The sequence below is a fragment of the Rhagoletis pomonella genome, unplaced genomic scaffold, assembly GCF_013731165.1.
Source record: "Rhagoletis pomonella isolate Grant_MI unplaced genomic scaffold, Rhpom_1.0 Rhpom_scaffold_00007, whole genome shotgun sequence".
NCBI classification, from domain to species: domain Eukaryota; kingdom Metazoa; phylum Arthropoda; class Insecta; order Diptera; family Tephritidae; genus Rhagoletis; species Rhagoletis pomonella.
Window position 1 is genome coordinate 35,176,859 of NW_023458561.1, and position 20,299 is coordinate 35,197,157.

General features: G+C 37.3%; 1 protein-coding gene across 4 annotated transcripts in view; it reads right to left on the reverse strand.

Annotated features, from left to right (window-relative positions):
- LOC118742690 overlaps positions 1-20,299 on the reverse strand; it is a 208,132-nt gene that overhangs the window by 163,592 nt on the left and 24,241 nt on the right. For all 4 annotated transcript variants that reach the window (XM_036474948.1, XM_036474947.1, XM_036474951.1 and 1 more), the window contains exon 3: positions 6,165-11,345. In XM_036474948.1, coding sequence (XP_036330841.1) covers positions 6,165-11,107 — 4,943 coding nt within the window. In that variant the 5' untranslated portion in view covers positions 11,108-11,345. The remainder of the gene's footprint in view (positions 1-6,164; positions 11,346-20,299) is intronic.

Here is a 20,299-nt window from a genome sequence, read left to right on the forward strand (position 1 = left end):
AAGCGAATTGAAATATGTATCAAAACATGGGTATTAGACGAAATAGGTTAAATAACGTTGCAGATTGAAAGCATTTTGAAGAGGGTTGCCACCTGTTTTGCCATATATTTAAAAAGTCAAATTCAAGTTAAATTAGGGGAATTAGGTAATTGCAATATGTATCACAATATGGGTCTCAGACCAAAGAGTTTTAAGAAGTGTGTAGTTTGAAAAAAATTTTAAAACGGCGCCGCCATCTGGTTGAAAAGTCGAATCTATTTAAACTAATGAAATGTTAAAATATGGTTGCCAAACGAAGTTAACAAGTCTTTAGTTTGAACTTTTAGAGTATTTTGGGGTTTACAGGGGTTCCCACCTATTTAAAAATTAAATTAAATTTAAATTATTTAATAAGTTAAATGAATTATTATATATGGGTATCAATCAAAATGCTTTTGAAAAGTCTAGGAAGGTTGCCAGTTGTTTAAAAGAGTCAAATTCAAGTTGGATAAAGGGAACCAAATAAGTTGAGTTTTATTGAAATAAATTACTGCACTCAGCGAAGCGGGTGAGGAAAAGCAGCAGTAGTATATAGATATTTCCACTCTCCAGAGTTTGCGTCTCGTCATTTGATCGTGAAAAGTTGAAAATTTTTAGTCACCTCAACCGCTTTCTAAGCATGCGAAGCAGGAGTTCGTGTTCACGCTCCAACTAACTAACGTCAAAAAAGTAAGTGCAAATACAACCAAGGTCAATGATATACAGAAAACTAGCGTAATTTACGTGCAATACAATAGCACAAATGTTATTTGCTTAGTGCAAACTTTGACCACTGCACACAGAACCTTTGCCATTTTTAAACGCTATGCAATTGGAATAGCCAGCAAAAACAAAAAAAAAACTTGAACAATAACGCCCGCTAATTGTTTGATGTTCCACATGAAGGCATCGCTAAAGCGCCGATAAATTTAATGTAAATGACTGTTGCACCGAATAGTTAGAAGCAAAAATTGCGCTATCCAGCACTGGCGATGCACAATGGTTCAAAATTGGCATTTTGTGTTCACAATTCACTGGAGCCTTCATTTTTCACTCAACTTGATGATTTGTTTTTTTAATGAAAGCTAATAAATTTAACAAAAGATGAGTTAAGTCCGATTTTAGAATTTTTGTTTGTCTGTATTAAATTTTTAGTGCAAAGTGTAGAAAGAGCAGCAATTTTGAAACTAGTTGAAAACAATTGTAGACTTCTGCCAAAACGAAAAAAAATTAAAAAAAATGGAAATGTTATAAAAAAAATTTTACGAAAATCAATTTTTTTTAACAAATTGAATACAAACAAACAAAAATTCAAAAATCGGACTCAACTGGTCTCTTGAAAAATTTTATTAGCTTTCATTAAAAAAAAAATCATCAAATTAATCAAACTGAGTGAAAAATGAAAGCGCCAGTGGATTGTGAACGCGAAATGCCATTTTTGAACCACTGTGCGATGGCGCTGATGAGGCAGCTCGTCATCAACTAGGTTTGGCCATTGTTAGAAGTTTTTTTTTTTTTGTGGAGCTTTCATGGCAAATAAAAGCAATTTCATATAGACAAAAGTACACAGACGTAAACATACATTGCCCACAGTTATTCCAGGTGTTCCAACCCACAATTCGTAAACGGCTGATCGTGTATATTACAGATTTTCAATTAAAGCTTTGCCTGGTCTCACGTGTTGGCCCTTGCGCGAAAAGTTAGCTTTTTGTTTAATTATATCAAACTTAATTTGAGCTGTTTGTTTTGCTGCCTGATTTTGTTGTATAACCTTAATTTATTGGCTACACTTTGGGTAACTTTATCGGCAATGAATCCATGTGATGGATGTCAGCAGGAAATGTTTGTATGGTAGTATGCATTTGCAGTAAGTTGTTGTCGTATCTTTGTCACGTTGATCGGTGGCATGCCAGTTGCCAAGGCTTATTAAAAAAAAACACATTTACAGGTAGTTACACACCGCAAGTATATTTATGTACGTACATAAATAACTACTTGGTTACGTTCTTGAAATTGGTAATCAATCCGATTGTTGTACAATTCACATGCATATATACATATAGATACTAAATATGTATATTAGGGTGGTCTAAAAATACACTGGAAAATTAATGTTTCGAAAGAAAGGCTTGAAAAAATGTTGGATAACCCTAATGCACATATACACATAGTGAGGAATGTAGGTATACAAAATATCAATTAATGTTTGCATGCCGGCTATTGACTTGTGAACTATTCGACCGATTTATTAAATTCGTGGCCAATTACGCAGTGCAACATCATTTTTGGGGCGAAATGATTCCAACTAAGAATGATATATCTATTTAATAAAACCTCCAAATCCTTCTGTATTTTATGAGGAATTATTTTTTAAAACATTTTAAGCCATTAGCTCTCTCACGAAAGGGTCGTTTTGACCCCGTTTTCGCGAAAGTCTGAATAAAGTGGTATTTGCAAGGTCGCTAGAAGGTTAAAATAATCTAGAAAATTATTCGCCGGGAAATTTCACTAGGGTTGTTCTCAAATAAAATGGAGAGTTGTGGCTGTGTATGCCAAATGAGCTGCCTTGGCTCTGAGCGAGAAATATCTTACATGAGGCCCATTCATGCAAAACCAGTTCACAGGCAATCAGTCCATTGTATGCCCAACCATTCTGCATTCAATATCTATTTACAATTCCAAAATTACTTTTTGTAGCCAGTTTCTCACCACTGCAGTTTCTTCAAAGTAAATATTGATCTGCCTTATCGACGTCAATCATTTGAACACTGCATTGAATGCAGTTTAGTTAATAACTTGAGTTAAAGCTACCAAATCATTCATGAAAACTATGGAAACGGGAAATGTTTCCCATATCTAAACGCATTTATAGTAAAAATCTGCAACTCTGAAGTTTTAATAGGATGGCAGGGTTGAAATTTTTTAAAAAATATCCTGTGTAATTTTTATCCTTTAATATCCTTATATATATTCACAGGATTTTGACTGCAAGTCGACACGGGTTGCCGTGATCCGAATTGCATACAATTTTATTTGGATAGTTTTTAAGACAAAACCAATAAACTGAAGGGTTATGCGTTAATAACAAAAACAACTTAGGTTTATCGGGACAGTCTAATATGCCTATTGCTAGAAAAAAGCTGGTCTAACGAAAACCGTAATTTAATATTTTTTGTAGGCATTTTTTCGTAAAAGTTACCATTAACAAAAAAAAGAGCGAACCATTAAACTTTTAGGTGTTTTGATAACAAAGTTTTAACTAAAATAATCATTATCATTGGAACTAATTCCCAAAGTTTATTTTTTTTTTGAACCTGTCTTATTTTATACGTTCTTTAAAGTTCATAAAAGCTGAATCATACAAAAATAAATAGGCAAAGCCGTAACTTAATTTATAGCAATTTAAAATCCAACCCTCGCTTGTCATGGTATTTCCCCTCGTAATCATGCAACCTTCCGCATAATGTTTATTTTTCACTTTTCTACCTTCATATTGTTTTCAAATAACTATCATAAAATGATTTTAGAGTACATACTACAAATAATATGCCCTCGTTTTTAGTATAAATAGTAGCATTTAAAATGCACGCTAATAGGCCGAAATACAAACTTATTAACATGACCTAATTTTAGAGAAGCATTAAACGCCGCTACCCCACCTACATAATCGTAGCAATGTATGATTAGATGTACATATGTATACATATATGTATGTATGTAAGTTTGCATGTTTTTTGCTACATTTGAATTGAGAATTAATGTACGAATACAAATACATACTTATATATGTCGGTATGTATTTTACATTGCTTGCATAGTAATTTTTATCGAATTTTAATTCATTATTAAGGGTTTTTTTTGTCGTCCACGACAAAACGGCCAATCATTATTGTTGCCTGACTAACGCACTCATATTTTTGTGCACACAGTCAGCGTAAAAAAAATGCATACCCTGACATTTTGACGATTTTATTTATTTGAATTTTTCCTGTCAAACTTTTCTTACTTTTCTATAAAAATAAAGTTCATTCAACAGCCAAAAACGACAAGAATGAATTTTTTTAATTTTATACAGAACTCGGGAAATTGTGAAAAATGTTCATCGAAATTTTAAAATTTTATATTCGATTTCTTTGAAAAATTTTAAGTTTGTAAAAAAACAGAAATTGTCCAACATCCTTGGCAAAAAAAAAAAAATTCTCTAAAATCAACGGTAATGTTTATCGACTTTACACTTGCATTTCATTATACTAAAATTTAATGGGCTAAAAAACTGCTTACTCAAAGTTTTTGTAAGAAATCGAACTGAAAAATTGAAAATTTCTTGGAGTTTCTTGCATTTTCCCTCCGAGTTCTGTATGAAATTATCGATTCTTGCGATTTTTTCTGTTGTGCGAACTATATTTTTATTTAAAAAAAAATAGGCATATTTTTGACGCGACTGTATGTGCATTTACATATGTATAAATTTACGAAAATTGCGAATTTATTATCATTCATCTGTCTGGCGATTTCCATGTTAATGAAGATACATAGATACATTGTTATTGGAAATCGAATGCAAAAATGACGCTTGGCATTCCATTCATAGAATACAATGACTATTTGGCACAGGTTTTTCACAATGATGTGTACTTTTGTGTGCCAGCGTGTGCATTATTTTAGTATTATGTACAAATATTTTTATGCTAATTTTTGCCTCGAATGCTCATTGATGAAATATGCAATAAATGAAGGCGATGTGAATATTCAACTTAATAACATTGTTGACTTATTTGGAGACTTTCGGTCGGCACTTTTTGTTTGATTTTCTTGTTTATCCGATGTCTGCAAATTCATTCATGAAAATCGTTTTTCCGTAAATTTTTAGCTGTTAATTGGTTGTGTATATGTACATCATTTTTGTAAATTCTTTGAAACAATTACCGAATGGGGACTGTCTTCAAGCCAACCCGTGTGCAAGCAGGCCCGCTATTTAACAGTGGACCGGTGGGGATAGAGCCATAGAGTTGGATACTATCTAACATTACTATTGAATCGAACCATTTACAATAATAATATTTTCTTACTACGGTCCATAGTTAAGGCCATAATGTATAGTATAAAGTGCGTTATAGCATAGACAGACGGCAACGTTAATCCGGATTAATGGCGCAGTTGATATAATCAAAGTTGTACTCTGACAGGCGATATTATTGTTGATTGGGCAGCTACCACGGTCACCAAACTCGTTTTCTTTGTTTGCTTACTTGTTTGCTCAGATAGCATGGCATATAGAGTACATATATGCAAAACTAGTCAGGACCTCTACCTCGTTATTGGTAATTTAGTCACCATATTATTATTTTAGATCGTACTGCCCAAAACCCGGAGAACGTAGAATACAAAGAACATGCAATACTAGCCCCGCATTAATTTTGAGTATTAACTCTGGGACCTCATCTGGATCAACTGCAGTTAATCCCCGATGTTATTGCGAATAAACGAATTGATCCGGATCAAAGCGGCCGTCGAATATTTTTTAGTAAGGCTTATATTTTCGAGCATTTCTGTACTACATGACGGTTGAATTGTGCTAGAATATCGATCCCCGATGTGGTGTCACTGAGTAAGGGCATGTCAGCGCATTCGATTATTGATGGGTTACTCTAGGACAGATGGACCTTATATCAACTCAGGATAGAGACCGGACGCGGTCAGCGGAGCTTTTGAGGCTCACAAATGAATGTAGTAGCAGCTCTCGATCTTGGCGAGGATTTGCAAATACCTAAAGGGAGCTTAGCTTTGGCAAGCCAGATGCCTAGAGATCTCAATTTGCCCTTCCTCAGCAGCCACAGAGCGTCCATGAAGCTGACATTAGCCTAGAGAACAAAGTTCTAGCAATGCATCGTTGCTTTTCTAATGGGCTCAGCAGTACTTCTCGTGACATAGCCGAATCACTTTTGATGGCTTACATTAGTGTGCCGCCCCTTCTAGGCCTTGGGCAAACTGCAAAACCTCATCTAACTTATTTTTAGAAAATTTGGTTATTTTACCAATTTAATACATACTTGCAAAATTAATCGGAGAGTGAGAACAAATTAGTTTTAAGTGACTGCTGTAAATTAAATACAATCAAATTTTAAACATGTCTGCACAAAACTTACGGTTTTTCGTTTAGAAATTCACCGCGCGTAAACTCCGACAAGCGGCGAGACTTGGCTTTCTTGGCCAGCAACAGCGGCGCTGAGCTACCGCCGCCGCCCTTCGTTGACGGTACTGCTGCGGACGCTACAACTTTGTTGCTATTATTCGCGTTCGCTTTGGCATTAGACGGTGCATTCAGTCTGAAGTTTTTGAAATTATCCAGTGACGCGCAAGCACAATCGGCATTACCGACACAAGACGAAGACGAAGAAAACGACAATGACGATGGCAATAGTGTAGCGGCTGATGCCTCTGTTGCTGTTGTATTCGCTTTAAAAATCAAGAAATTCGGGCACGTATTTCTATGCTGCAGTGGCTGATGATGAAGCAGCCGACTGAAATGCTGTTGCGCGCGTTCTTGTTGGCGTTGTTGTTCGGCGCGCGCTTCAATGACAGCAGCCGCGCATGTACACAAATCTTCGTTGCTACTCGCCAACGAAATCGGTGAACCTTCACGCGAATCACTGACTGACATACATTTGCATTTGACAGGCATCTGATTGGACCAACGACGCAACGGCGAGCGATCTTTGCGTGACGTACTCGCTTCGAAGCTATCTAGCGATAGTTTCTTGACGAGTGTGGTGCGCTGCTGTGCGGCCGGTGCGTTAAGAAGATGCAGGCAATTATGTTGCTTAAGGCTGCGTCGCGGTGAGGGCGGCGAAGGTGTGTCAGGCGGTGAGACCAAAGCGGCAGCTGCCGCGGAGATGCCGTCTAGTGAACTGGATTTCATGATGGGTGCACCAGCGCCGTTTGTCAACTTGCCTGCGATGGTTGAGGTGGTGGCGCGATTTTGTGCTATAATGCGCGCGTACAACTCTTCGCTGTCCAGCGGCAACAGTTGAGACAGGCCAATGCGGCGTTTGTGTTGTGCTGGCTTCTTTGAAGCGGACGCGTCATCAACTTTTCGCGATTCAGCAGGTTCCGGTTGTTCATCGATGCGCTCGCTGCTTGATGACTTCTCAGACTTGGTATGTTGCTTGCTATAAGACAACATATTAGACAGTCTTCTCATTTTGTTTGGCTTTGACGGCTTAGCAGACTTTTGCGAATCACAATGGGCGGCGACATCTTCGCCTTGCAACTTATCTGCGGATGTTGTGTGCTCCGCACTGTGAACTGCAGTTTCTATGTGTTGGTGCACTCTGTTGTCGCCACCGCCACCGCCGCCGCTGACACCTGATGCCTGCATGACAGCAGCTTCATCGATTTTGCTGACAATAAAACGATTCTTGGATTCTGGGCGCGACGTGGTTGTAGCAGCTGTAGTCGTGCTGGCATCCGATTTCTCCATTTGTAAAATGTCATAAATCGTACCATATTTGCGACCGCTGCCCAAATGCGCCGACAAGGAAGGAGTATTTGTGGTCAAGGTGACCGCATTTGGTTCGCTAGCGGTGCTCCCTGTGGCAACGTGAGCATCCATCGTTTGAGCTTGCGTTTGCCGCTGTTGCTGCTTTTGTATAATATCGTAAATCATTGTTGGCATTAATGACTTGTTCTTTTCTCTGCATTCTTTGTCTTCTTTGTCCTTTTCGCTTTTGGAAGTACTAGCTTTCCTTTCACGTACAGCCAAGCCATCTTTTTCTAAAATAGCCGATAGACTTTTGCGCTGAAAGAAATCGCCCGCACTTGTGACTGACGACGCGGTGGACGATGCTTGCGATGTCTTGCGGTGCAAAATCTCATAAATGGTGCCGTATGTCATATATTTGTCATATTTATGGTAAGTAAGATTGTAAATGTCATTCTTGCGTTGTATGATGTCATAAATGGTGCCATAAACAAGCTTATCGTAGATTTTAAAGTTGCGTCTATAATTACTGCCAACGCTGCCGCCGACGACAGCTTTATTGATGCATGGCGCTGTCGCTGATGGCACAATGGCTCCGTTGTTGCTTTGTAGCTGCAAGTCAGCTGTTGCGGCAGCATCATTGCACTCTGCCAGTGGTGAGACGACGGCGTTAGAGCTTCCAGTGTTCGTAGGTTTTTGTTGTTCTTTCAGCGAGTTGCGTCGCATTAACAAAAATGATGCGTAACTCTTGCGATGCCGCGAATTTTGACGTTTAAATGGGGTCGGTGAGCCAGTGGTTGCACTTTCTGTTGCATCACTGCACTTTTCCGCCACATCCATCGCTTCACATTCGCGCACCAAACGCTTGAACTCCTCGTAAGATTTGCGGCGTATGTGCGCTTTTTCTTTCTCTTTGGCAGCGAGCAATTTCTGGTCGAGTATTTGCGATAGAAAATCGGAATTCTTACGCAAAATTTCTGTGGTTGACCGTTGTTGTAATGCCGTCGCCACCGCGCTTGTCGCCGATGGTGGTGTCAGTGAGGCGGACACGTCAGCAGTATTCGTTTCAGCTGTGCCCACCGCAAACTTGTTTACACAATCCGGTTTCGTGTCGCTATTCACAACAGCAAATGTGTTCCACTCATTGATCGCAGCGGCGTTATTGTGATTGGCAAGTGTAGACGCGGCAACTGGCATGCCAACACCACCTCCCTCCGCAGCGGTTACAGCCGTTTCTGATATCGATTCTAATGCATTCGACATTGTTGCCATCGGCGTAGCTGCGCACATTGCAGTTGTTGTTGGCGTTGCCATTGACGTGCCATATTGTATTTCCTTTTCACAGCTGCCGCCGCTACGTACCTGCAGCGCTTTGCGACGCGCCAATATTTCCGCCGCCGCCGCCGCCGTTGCCACCGCATTGCTTGCGCCTTCCATTTGTGCCGCTGCGGCAAACATCGCCTTGAATTCTTCGTACGATTTGCGCCGGTTGCGCGACTGTGTAAGACATTCCTTATAGTAGAGGCGCGCGATTTTCTCCGGCGCGTCGCAAGATTCGCCGTTGCTCGCAGCTACATGTTTTGCAGTACCACACTCTGGTGTATGGGAATTTTCGGTACCCGTCGCACTGCAGACACCATCAAAAATTTGCGCTAATGAGGGCCGCGCATTCGCAGCGGAGGCACACGTACCAGCAGCTGCGGCGTGCAATATAGCACCGGCCGCACTCTGTAGTGAACTCTCCAATTTATTCTGCATCTCAATGAAACCAGAATCCATTGAACTGATGGTGCAAGTTGAATCGAAACTCGTTTTTCTACTTGAACTGTTGCTGTGCGCCTGTGCGGCCACACCAGCTGTGCCAACGTCGTCGGCGTTTGCCGTTGTCGCGGTCTCCGCTAATTTGGCTGATTCGTTGCTAATTTGCATGCAAAGCTCATCTGTTGATAGTGGAAGGTTGCAGTCGTTGGTGTCGACTTCGTGCTCGCGATCGTGATCGCATTCGCTGGCTATGACGGACGACGGCGTCAACTCTTTGTTGGGCGCACACAGCAAATCGAAGGTCTTCGTAGCACAAGCAAGGTTTTGCCACCCAACGCCGGCATTGCTAGTCGTCTTTAGCTCGGCGTTATCATCATCATCATCGAAACTAATTAGATCTCTTACTACTTCAGCAGCGGCTACCTCTTCCATTAGTGTATCACAGTTGGTTTGTTTATCATCGCCCGCTACCGCAGTGCTGGCTTCATGTGGACATGACACCTTTGCGCTTTTGTTATTTCTCTTTGACGGCAGTGTCATTCCTGCACTATGCTCCTCTACTTCCAAATCACGACTGTTCGACTGCGATGGCGCTTTTTTGTCGGTTTGTTTTTTATTCAGCTTCGCATAAGTAGGTAGCGTCGATATCACCGACAATGGAATGCAGCCAATTTTATTGCTCCGACTATTGCTTACACTACTGCCTCCATTACCACCGCCAACACCACCACCACCACCACCACTGCTGCTGCCATTTGTGATTGCAGTGCAACGATTATGAAAGATTTTTACGCTTTGCATAGGTAATTTGCGTCGATTTTGTCGATTACGTGCGCCTAATGCTGAGGCAGGGTTAAGACCATGCTTGCGCTGATACCGGCGCGTGTACTTATTAGCAATACTGTATACAGGATCATCTAATGGCGTGGGCATTCCATTTGCTCTTGCGTTCGACGCCGCCGACATTGCGCCCCAATCGACGAGGGCGCTAGTGCGACCGGAAGTTCTGAGTAATCGTTGTAGTCGTTCTGCAGCTAAAGCGCGCCTACTTTCATTACCTTTGGGTGCAAGCGCATCCGTAGCATACTGACAGCTGCTGTAGCGTTTTCGCGCACACGCAGAGAACGCCGCAGATGCTGGACACCGGGACGCGTAGGTTTCATTCATACATTTGGCGCAGCAGAGAAATTCGTAGAGCACTTCGTCGCCATAACTGGAGCTAGGCGGCGTGAATGTCGAGTATTTTGGCTCGAATTCTTCGTCGCCAAATTGCTCTGCCACTTCTACTTGCTGCACTTTTTCCATCTTCAACTTCTCTTGTAGCTCCGCGCTTTCTGATGGCTGTTGTTGTTGTTGTTGTGATGCGCGCTGCTTTGTTGTTGCCACAGGCATAAGTATATAGGTGTTTTTAGTCTGCTTCTCATCTAAGCCGCTGGCATTTGTCACATTAGCTACCACATTATGCGCTGCATTCTCTTTGTTGCCATCCGCATCGACGCTGTCACCATTGCTTTTCACTATCGAACTTTCGATGCTGATGCCGCTGTCGAGCAGCACAAAAGTGCCATCAGCCGGCAATATGAGTCTACCCTCGGCGGCGGCATTCACCAACTCGCGCAACGCCAATACCTGTTTCTCAGTCACATTACCCTGCAATTGAATGCCGTGAAGCGCGAAAGCTGTGGGCTGTTTATTCTCTGAATTTGGATCTGTACACCAGACGACTGGCATGGTTGCCATATTTGTTGCGCCAGCTGTTGCTGCCGTTGCACACACAGCGGATGCTGTGGCAGTGGCGTATGCGGATGCGGTGCAGTTGCGTCCGCTCGAAATACTTTCAGTGCGCATGGGCGTTTATAAAATCGCTAATTGCGCTTAATTTAGGTGTAAACACGTCTGGTCATTGGCAAGTTTTTAAATCAAACAGTCTATTAGGTGCTTTGTTTAGTATTTGGTTGTTTTGTTTTTTTTTTTTGGTTAGTAGTTTTCTAGACGTGGCGATTTCATGCGTAGTTGTCTGTCCTCGCTTTTACTTTATTTATCTAAAGTTTTTTTTCATCATTTTAACGCGTGTTGCTACAATTTGCTGAGATGGAGAAAATTAATAATAAGAAAATTAGTGAAATTGTTTATTTTAGAAAAAAGTAAAATTCGTGCGCTTCTCGGGTGCTGTTTCGTGACGCTTTCCGTTTGTTTGTTTGTTGCGTGTAAATTTCTTTTTGAAAATTAAAAGACGAAGCTGAGTATTAATAGAAATTGAAAACGATGGTGTTTCCCGATAAGAATAGTTAAAAAGGTTAGACATTGAGATTTAGTATGCATGGTTTTCATAGCATTAACTATATAAAAAAAGTTTACAGAAAAGATTCCAAGAAAAACACAGAACTGCAAAGAAATAGAACAAGCTTTAAGGCTACTGACTATGATGAACTCAGTGAGAGGGGAGACCAGTATGTTTGCATGTATTTATAACAAAAAAAAATAAAAAAAATTTGACCAAAAAGTAATGGGTAGGCACTGTGGCCATCTGTTACCACTTCTGTTGTAAGCCATCCAGAGGCCGCAAAAAGCTGCGGAAGAATTGTCCGTAGGATACATCAGACTAGGCCGAGCCTCTGTTTGAAGTGCAATCAAATTATAACTTCAGAAAGTTGTATTACGTGACAGTTGAGAAGTGCATATGCAAAAATATCATAAATTTGATAAAGGAAATTTTTGCAACACGCAGCAGTTTATAGCATGCATTTAGGCGCTTGGAGCTAGTAGTCGCGCCTAAACAGACTTAAGTGTAACCTTAGATTTTAAACTTCATAGAAGCCCCTCTAGGTATTTACACCTCTAAGATCATGTAACATCGATACACCGAAAAGCTGCGGGGAGGCAAAACTCATGTTGATCTCAATCTCAGAAAGTCCAGCTAGATATTTGCTTTCAATGAGCAAGTGGGACGGCAAACAACATGTGGGACCACTCCTCGTTGCATCGTTGCAAACACACCTGACTATGCTTCTACCCAGCCTTTGAAAATATTTTTTGATCATTTTTATATGTATTTTTTAAGTCTTAGTCATCGATTCTGTCTAACATTCTTAAACACTCGTTACTTCGCAGTCGGAATGAGCTCATCTAGTTTTTTCTATATTCATTGCCTTAAGTTCAAGAAACGCATTGATAGGAAGGCACCCGCCCTTAACTTTCGGAAGTACTTAGGTCATTTCGAGGGCACTATGCAAACTTGAACTCAAATTGTAAGAGCAAATGGAATACATACAACAACATTTTGGAGCAATATTCGCCCCAAATTTATGCATTTTTAATACGAGTAATAAATAATACAAATATAAATTTTCGCTTTTAAGTCTAAAACAAGGAAATATCAATGATAATGGTAATAGTAACTATAGTGGAGATGATAAAAAAAATCCGGATCCCAAAGGAGAAAGGCAACTCGGTACAATAGTGTAGGTGAATTTAAATGCAATAGCAGTGCCAATTCGAGATGTTGCAGCGGTAACGGTAGTAATGGTAACGGTTTTTAGTTACGAAGGTAAATTCCGAAGGGGCCACAATTTAGTCAGTTAAGGACGCACAATAAGGAAAATGAACTTTTTTGTGACAAATTTCAATCTGCTCTCAGGAACGAGAGCAGATTGCGAAGTAAATAAAACCGTATTTCAAAGGTTTTGAAGCTGAGAATACAAAAAAAAAATCTTTCTGACCTTTAAAATGGCCTTCAAAAAAATTAAATTTTTTTACTCTTTTTGCTTCAAAACAGTATGCAATCAACTTTTTCAAGAGTTTTGAACACATATTTTTGCTGTTATTGCCGTTTTAATATTTGTTTAAGTTCTTTAGTTAAAAATGAGTTGAAAAGGGCGAAGGTTACTTTTCATATAATCGTCCTTTAAAGATAACATTTTATTTTCTATCTTTTTTTACATAAAACAGCTTGAAGTGAGCTCACAAAAGCAAAATTAAAATGCGTTTTCCGGTTCTTGCGGCCATGGAAATGGATTCCTTGACGCCGGAGTAGTAAAAATAAGTGTATAAAACTTTCACTGCAAACTGTTGCGGGCATAATGTTTTACAATATTTAGGTACAGACTTCACTAAATATGGCATAACTGGTTCTAAATAAACCTTATTAGACTCTAAATTCTGATAGATACAGACACGGTTCAGAAATTTTTGTTAATTAAAAGGGAAACAAAAATCAATTTAGTGTAATTTACTGAAACGGGGAATTAATTGCACATAAAATTAAGGCTAAACATAATTATCGTGCAAAAAAATTGGTGTAATTTGAAGCAAGGTTCAAAACCTTAATTTGTGAATTTAAACGCGCGTTCACAAAAAAACTTAACCGTTCTGCCAAACCATTGTTCGCGCCCGCTAATGCATCACAATTTGTAGCAAAAGCCTTAATTAAAGCATGCAAATTGACTACTGAAATAGATTTAACACATTATTTGGTTGCGAGAAAAAATAGCAAAATTGCAAACGCCGGCTCAAAGAGGTAAACGACTGACTTCAATGTGAGAGAACAGAGCGTTGACAGATTAACGCAATGTTTTTTGAATTAACATTTGCAATACATACATATGTACATATATAGTATACACAGATTCATTCATATGTGAATACATATCAAGATTCACATAAGCGCAATAAACCGACGAGCAAAAAAATCAAATTGTATACTGATCAATGTTAAAGAGCGTGGATTGCGCAGCATTTGCCGCGCCACGCACGCGCGCGCGCGTTATTTGTCTGTCATTAATCAATATAGGCCGTATGGAAAGCAAAACTACATACATAAATACATGACTGCGTACATACTATAAGTATGTATTATACATATGTATGTATGATGTATCGCCCGTAGAGCACTTTCATTCATTAATTCGTTGCGCATGCGCGTCGCTTGTTACGAACAAACACTAGTAGTGCTAAAGCGGGAGGCGTTCAGCGGGTGGTGTGGTCAAGCGTTCGTTCACTCACTCGCGAGATAAGACTTGTTTAGTTTCAATTATGCTATGCCTTCTTTTATTTAAAAATTATATTTTATGAGTTTTTTTTTATGTTTTGCTTTTTCTAACATACACAGAGGCAATGGCAAATAGTTAATACCTACATTAAAACGTACATACTTAAATATTTAAATATTTAAATCATAATTTCGCGCTGTGAATGGAGCGGCAATGTAACAAATTGTTTTATGTCTGCTAGACAAAGTTGTAAATTTTTCAAACGTTAAACACTCGATGCGTTAGATAACTGGCTGCAACTCATCAATCATTGTGCCGGCGGGCGACATCGTCTTCAAAACTAATGGGGTGATTATAGTATTCAAGTGGTTTGTATTAGATTTACATACGTGTAAGTAAAGTTGTTTCGTAAGTTAACTATAATACTGAGTTTGTTTTATCCAAAATCGGTGGTATGTTATATTTAAGTCGCATGTTTTTGCAGCGTGAGTTCTGTTAAGTGCTTTCATATGGTATTAAGTTATTTGACTTGAAAGTTAAGCAAAATTTGTAAATATTCTCTTGATAAGTACTGGAGGTTATTGTAATTCTGAGTGGTAATCCACGGGTTTATCCCAAGTATTTCGAAGTCAGTAAATAAGCTAACGACTACACGAAGTGGCCCTCAGCATGGTTTTCGAGCTCCTCTGCTATGGAACCTCGTGCTTAACGAATTTCCGCTTCGTACCACATCGAAAGCCATTAAGGTTGTTGCATATGCACATGACAAAGTAAACTTAGAGGGCAATTCTGGCAACTGTCTTTCAACTTACCACAGTCTTTCGAAAGACAAAAGTCTTTTGTAAGACAATTGTCTATTCTGGCAACTATTTTGAAAGCTCTTTACTGTCTTTCGAAAGACTGATTGAATGATCTGCTAAAGAAGAGGTCTTAGCGTTATACTGTTTGCATTTTAGCAATAAATTTTTTAAGAATTAAATTAAATTATAAAAAATTTACATATTTTTCGTTTTAGAACCATAAAAATTAATAAATAAAAGAAAATTAAATTAGAAAAAGAAGAAAATGTTACCAAAAAAAGAAGGAAATAGTACTAAATAATTAAATGAGACTAAAAATATTTTTATTAAAAAGATACAAAAAAACTTTAACATTTAATAAGATCGTAAAAATTTAATGAAGTAAAAATTATATATATTTTTTCTTTTTAGATCAATCAAAAATTAATAAAAAAAATAAATTAGAAAATAAAATAATATCAAAAAAGGAAATGTAAATAAAAATTAAATACAATTAAAAATATTAAAAAATACAAAAAATAACATTTAAAAAATATAAGATTCTAAAAATGAAATTAAATAAAAATATATATTTTTCCTTTTGTAAACAATTAAATCTAAAAATTAAAAAAAAAAAAATATTCAAAAGCATAAAAAAATAAAAATAAAAGATAAATAAATATAATGAAAAAAAGTTTTCTTTTTTACGCAATATTATCTAAAAATTAAGAAAAATAACTATGAAACGAAAAAAAAATGTATTTAAAAATAAAAAAATAAGTTCCCAAAAATTTAATGAAACTAAAAAATATTATTTTTAAAACAATAACAACCAAATCAAAAAAAAAAAACAAAAAATATTTGCCACCGTTTTCTTATGATTGGAAAAGCTTTTTGGGATGTATGTTTCCGTTGGTCCTGAAAGGGGTAACAGATTCACGCGCTTCAAGTGGTGTTGATTAATTTACAGCGGTTTATCCTTCAAGAGTTGCACTTGAGACAGTTAAGAAAAAGGCAAGAAAAATGTATTAGGAAATATAAAATTGTTTTCTCATGCTTGTACACGGAACATACTTATATATAAAAGAACATACAGAGGTGGAAAAATAAATGGAGATGCGACATTTTAGAAAATTTTACCTATTTTTCTATTGTTTATTTAATATTTATTATTTCTTATAAAAGTATAGCTGATTGTCTAACAAAACCCATACAAATTCATATTTCAAACTTTGCATAAAAATTATAAAAATTCTACAAAATTTCAACTTTTTTATTAGATTTTTCTGAGTTTTTTCGAGTGTGCAGTTTTATAGCCCCTTGAATCTAGTAATAAATTGCAAGTTTTAAGTTGTTAAAAAGTCGCGTTGATTTTTGATAATTTTTTTTTCCGACTGTATTGCGTATTTTTTCTATACGAAAAAAATATACCGAACATACTTACAAGATATAAAAGTAAAAAAAAATTGCCTGCATAAAACTTACACTTTTTTTTATAAAATTTAATGGACCAAAAAACAGCATACATAAAAAAATTTAAAAAAAAATCTGATTATGATGCTTGGCATATGAATTTATATGGCTTTTGTTAGAAAATGAGCTGCACTTTAAAAAAAAAAAAATAGTAACCACTAAACAAACAAAAGAAAAATAGGCAAACCGTGTTAAAATGTCGCGTCCCTATTTATTTTTCCACCATTGTATATGTATGTACGTAGGATAGGACCTAGTCGGAGCGACCGTTGCACGGCGATACGTAAACATTCGTCGGATGAGAAGCACTAAAAAGAGGTTAAGTAGTGACATCCTTTCATCATTGCAGTTGCGTCAATGCGCGAATTCACAAGTATGTATTTGCATAAAAATGCACCTTTGCAAATGCACAACACAAATAAGTGCGCTGCAAATGCAACGACCAGAGTAAATAATGCAAAAGGCCAAGATCTCGATTGCTAGCTGCTATGATGGTTAAATGGCTAATCGATTGACTATAGGAGAACGAAGTAACTGGCTCTTCGTCTAGTTGGTCAGAGTTGGCTAGGGCTGGCTTTTCGGTTGGCAAAAGATGCTGACTTTTCTTTACTCTGATTTTGCGAATATTTATCTTCAATGCGATTTTTGCTTTGCATATTTTTGCTTTGTTTTGTTGAAATGCATAATGCAAACAAAAATGTTATAATAAAAAATATATACATATCAAAAAGGTAAAAAATGCAAAAACAAACAAAAAAGAAAAACACCGAACGCCCTGCGACTAAAGCACAACATGAAGAGCTTGTGTAATAAATAGTAGCAAACAAAAAATCAAACTATAAGTAGCTTAACAAAGAAGCAAACAAATATAATGTAGAGTTTAAAGAGCAAAGTTAACAATAGACAGCAATACAAAAGCAAAAAAAAAAAGCTTTATGTGCAAATGTCAATGTCAAATCATAAAGATTTGCAATGCAAAAAAATGCTGTTCAAAGTAAAGATAGAGTTGTTTCGCAACGAACAAAACTTAAAAAAAAAAAAAACAATTCTCTTTTGTTGCTAAATCGCTTGCAACAAAGTAACACGCCAGAGCAGCAAAGACCGTAAACGATTCTACAGACCGATATAAAAGTCTGTGTATTTTCTGCAAAAAGTTTCGCTTTAAGAATTTTTCGCAGACAAGCACTTCGAAAATAACATCTGTAGATCGCAAAAAACAATAACCAAGCCGGAAAAAAATTAAAAGCGCTTCTAAAGGAACGCTTCCCAGCAGGGCATTGCAGTAAGGGCTTCTCGTTGATAGCTATAATGGTAGATTAGGTGTGTTTCCATGGCAACGGAAGTCAAATAAAGAAAACCATCGCTGAGCTGAGTAACGAAGTTATAAGCAAGCTGATTAAACGCGGAGAAAAAAAAAAACACTGAGCAAGTCTGGGCACAAAGATATTACAGTAACGGTTATTATAATGGTAATTGGTAATGGATATAATGTTGGTAGTGGTAATAATATAGGTGAGGGCATTGATAATGGTCATGGTAATAGTTAGGTTATATTAACCGCATGATTACGTTAATTTTTCTTATAACGAGTGTAGCCGTTACCAGAACGATGGATGCCAATTAATTTATTGATATTACGCTAAAGTGAATAACAACACAGGCTTGCAAGGATTTTGAAAGAAAGATCGGGCTAAGTATACCCGAAGCATTTTAATATCCTAAAAACGAATACGTTTTCGAAATCGTTCTATCACGTCAGGATTATGAGACATTTCGACCCAAAAGCAAGGACCTAGAACGCATTCCGGTTTTGGTTTAGTTCTGCACGAGAAAAAAGTATAATAACAAGAACGTCCGCGCAAAAGAACTAAACGGAAATAAAAGTTTTGAGAGGAGTTTGAAGGCGAACAAAGTGAGAACTAAAGGTTCTGAAACGTTTGCGTGAAGAAAAAAATGCGAACAAAAAGCTCGGGAATGTTCTCCAAAAGATCAGGATGAGAACAAATCGGGAAATTTTTCAAGGAGGATCAAATAAAAAAAAATCTGGGGTCGTTCTGCTAGAGAACAAAATCAGAACAACAGGTTCTGGAAGGTTTCCGCAAAGAACAAAATGCGAGCAAAATCCTCGGAAATCTTTTCAAAAAGAACAAGATGAGAACAATTCGGGAACATTCGCAAGGAGGATCAAATAAGAACAAGAGTCTGGGGAACGTTCTGCTAGAGAACAAGAGTTGCGAACGTAACGTTGAGAATGATAGGGGCGTCTCGAAATCCTGACGTAATGGAGCAATTTTGACAACGAATTCGAAATGGAATTATAAAACAAAAGTTTAAAAAGAAAAGAAAAATAATATGCGCACATTCAAGTGAAGCGGATTGTATGTAAAGTATATACGATTTTAAGTTTTCACATAAAAAAGAAGACCCTAACTTCGTTAAGTAGGCTGATATAGCGAAGCTGCGAGAATAAGCAAATACTTACATGTGTACAAACATAACTAGTTGTGCCATGGTCATGTAAATATTTAATGCATTGCCATTAAGCAAGCCTTGAGCGCTGCATTAAAAGTTAAAATGCAGAATATGCAGTTTTAAATCCATGCATGTACTAAATATGCAAACATATACATATTTGCGTATATACATATATGTACATAAACAGCATATATAGCTACGAGCATCAATATATGTGCATTAGACCGTATCACTTACATGAAAAGGAATAGCTCCATAATTTTTCCTGATAGGTGGCGCACGAGTTGAGATTTTACATAATAGGCAAGAAATAACTCGAGAAAAAATTTGAAGATTTATCGATGTTCACGCATCGGTGAGAAAATTTTTGTGTGCCAAAATTCATTGACCTAAAGTACCCCGTTTTAGTTGCACACTTACCGGCCAGATCTTAGTTCTTATCACACTAAAGTGTTATCCTAATGTCAGTAAATTTAAGCTCCACAAAAATCTTGAAACTTTAACTGAGGAAAAATTTTGATTATTCAAGTAAACTATGAAACAAATTTTTTTACTGAATGTTGGTGTCGCCGAAAAATGCAAAAAGTCGACCCCTAGGTTTTCTTAAAATAAAATTTTTTATTTTTTAAATACCTTGCAAAATTACTTTAGATTCATTGGAGTACGTCGAACTTTTTTGTTTGCTTCTAAGGTGGTGCGATCTAATGTACATGCGTAGTTATACCTAATATGTGTACTTAGGTAGTATCTAATGGGTTTGCTTTTTTGAACATTCAAATAGGAAATAAATTAACCTAATTTTTTTAAGTAGCGGCTGAATGGTATCGGAATACAGTTCTAGAACATTTCCAAAGTGCACACAGCACAAAAATTGGTCTGTTTGCTTATTGAAATTTTAATTTTTGCTGTGTCGATAATATATATGTACAGTAGGGTGGTCGATCCAAAAACAGTAAAGTCGGAATTATAATGCTCTCACCCCCTAGGATTGTTCTATATCGAAAGAAAGTATACCCCATTTTTTTATTTTAAAATCAAAAAATATTTAGAGGTCGCTCAAGCGCTCTAAGTTTTCCATGTATTTTTATATGGGAAAAAACAACTTATCGTAGAAATGGTATAGAATTCTTGAAAATCAAAACTTTCGACTCTGGTTCTCTTCAGGAGACTTTTAATAATAATACCCAATTGTTTATTTAACAATTTTTTTTTTGTGGGTTTTTGGCGGACCTATAAATTTTAATTGCGATGAAAAACTGGTTAAATAAACAATAGGGTATTATTATTGGGAACCTTCTGCAGATGAAAAGAGTTTTCCAATAGAA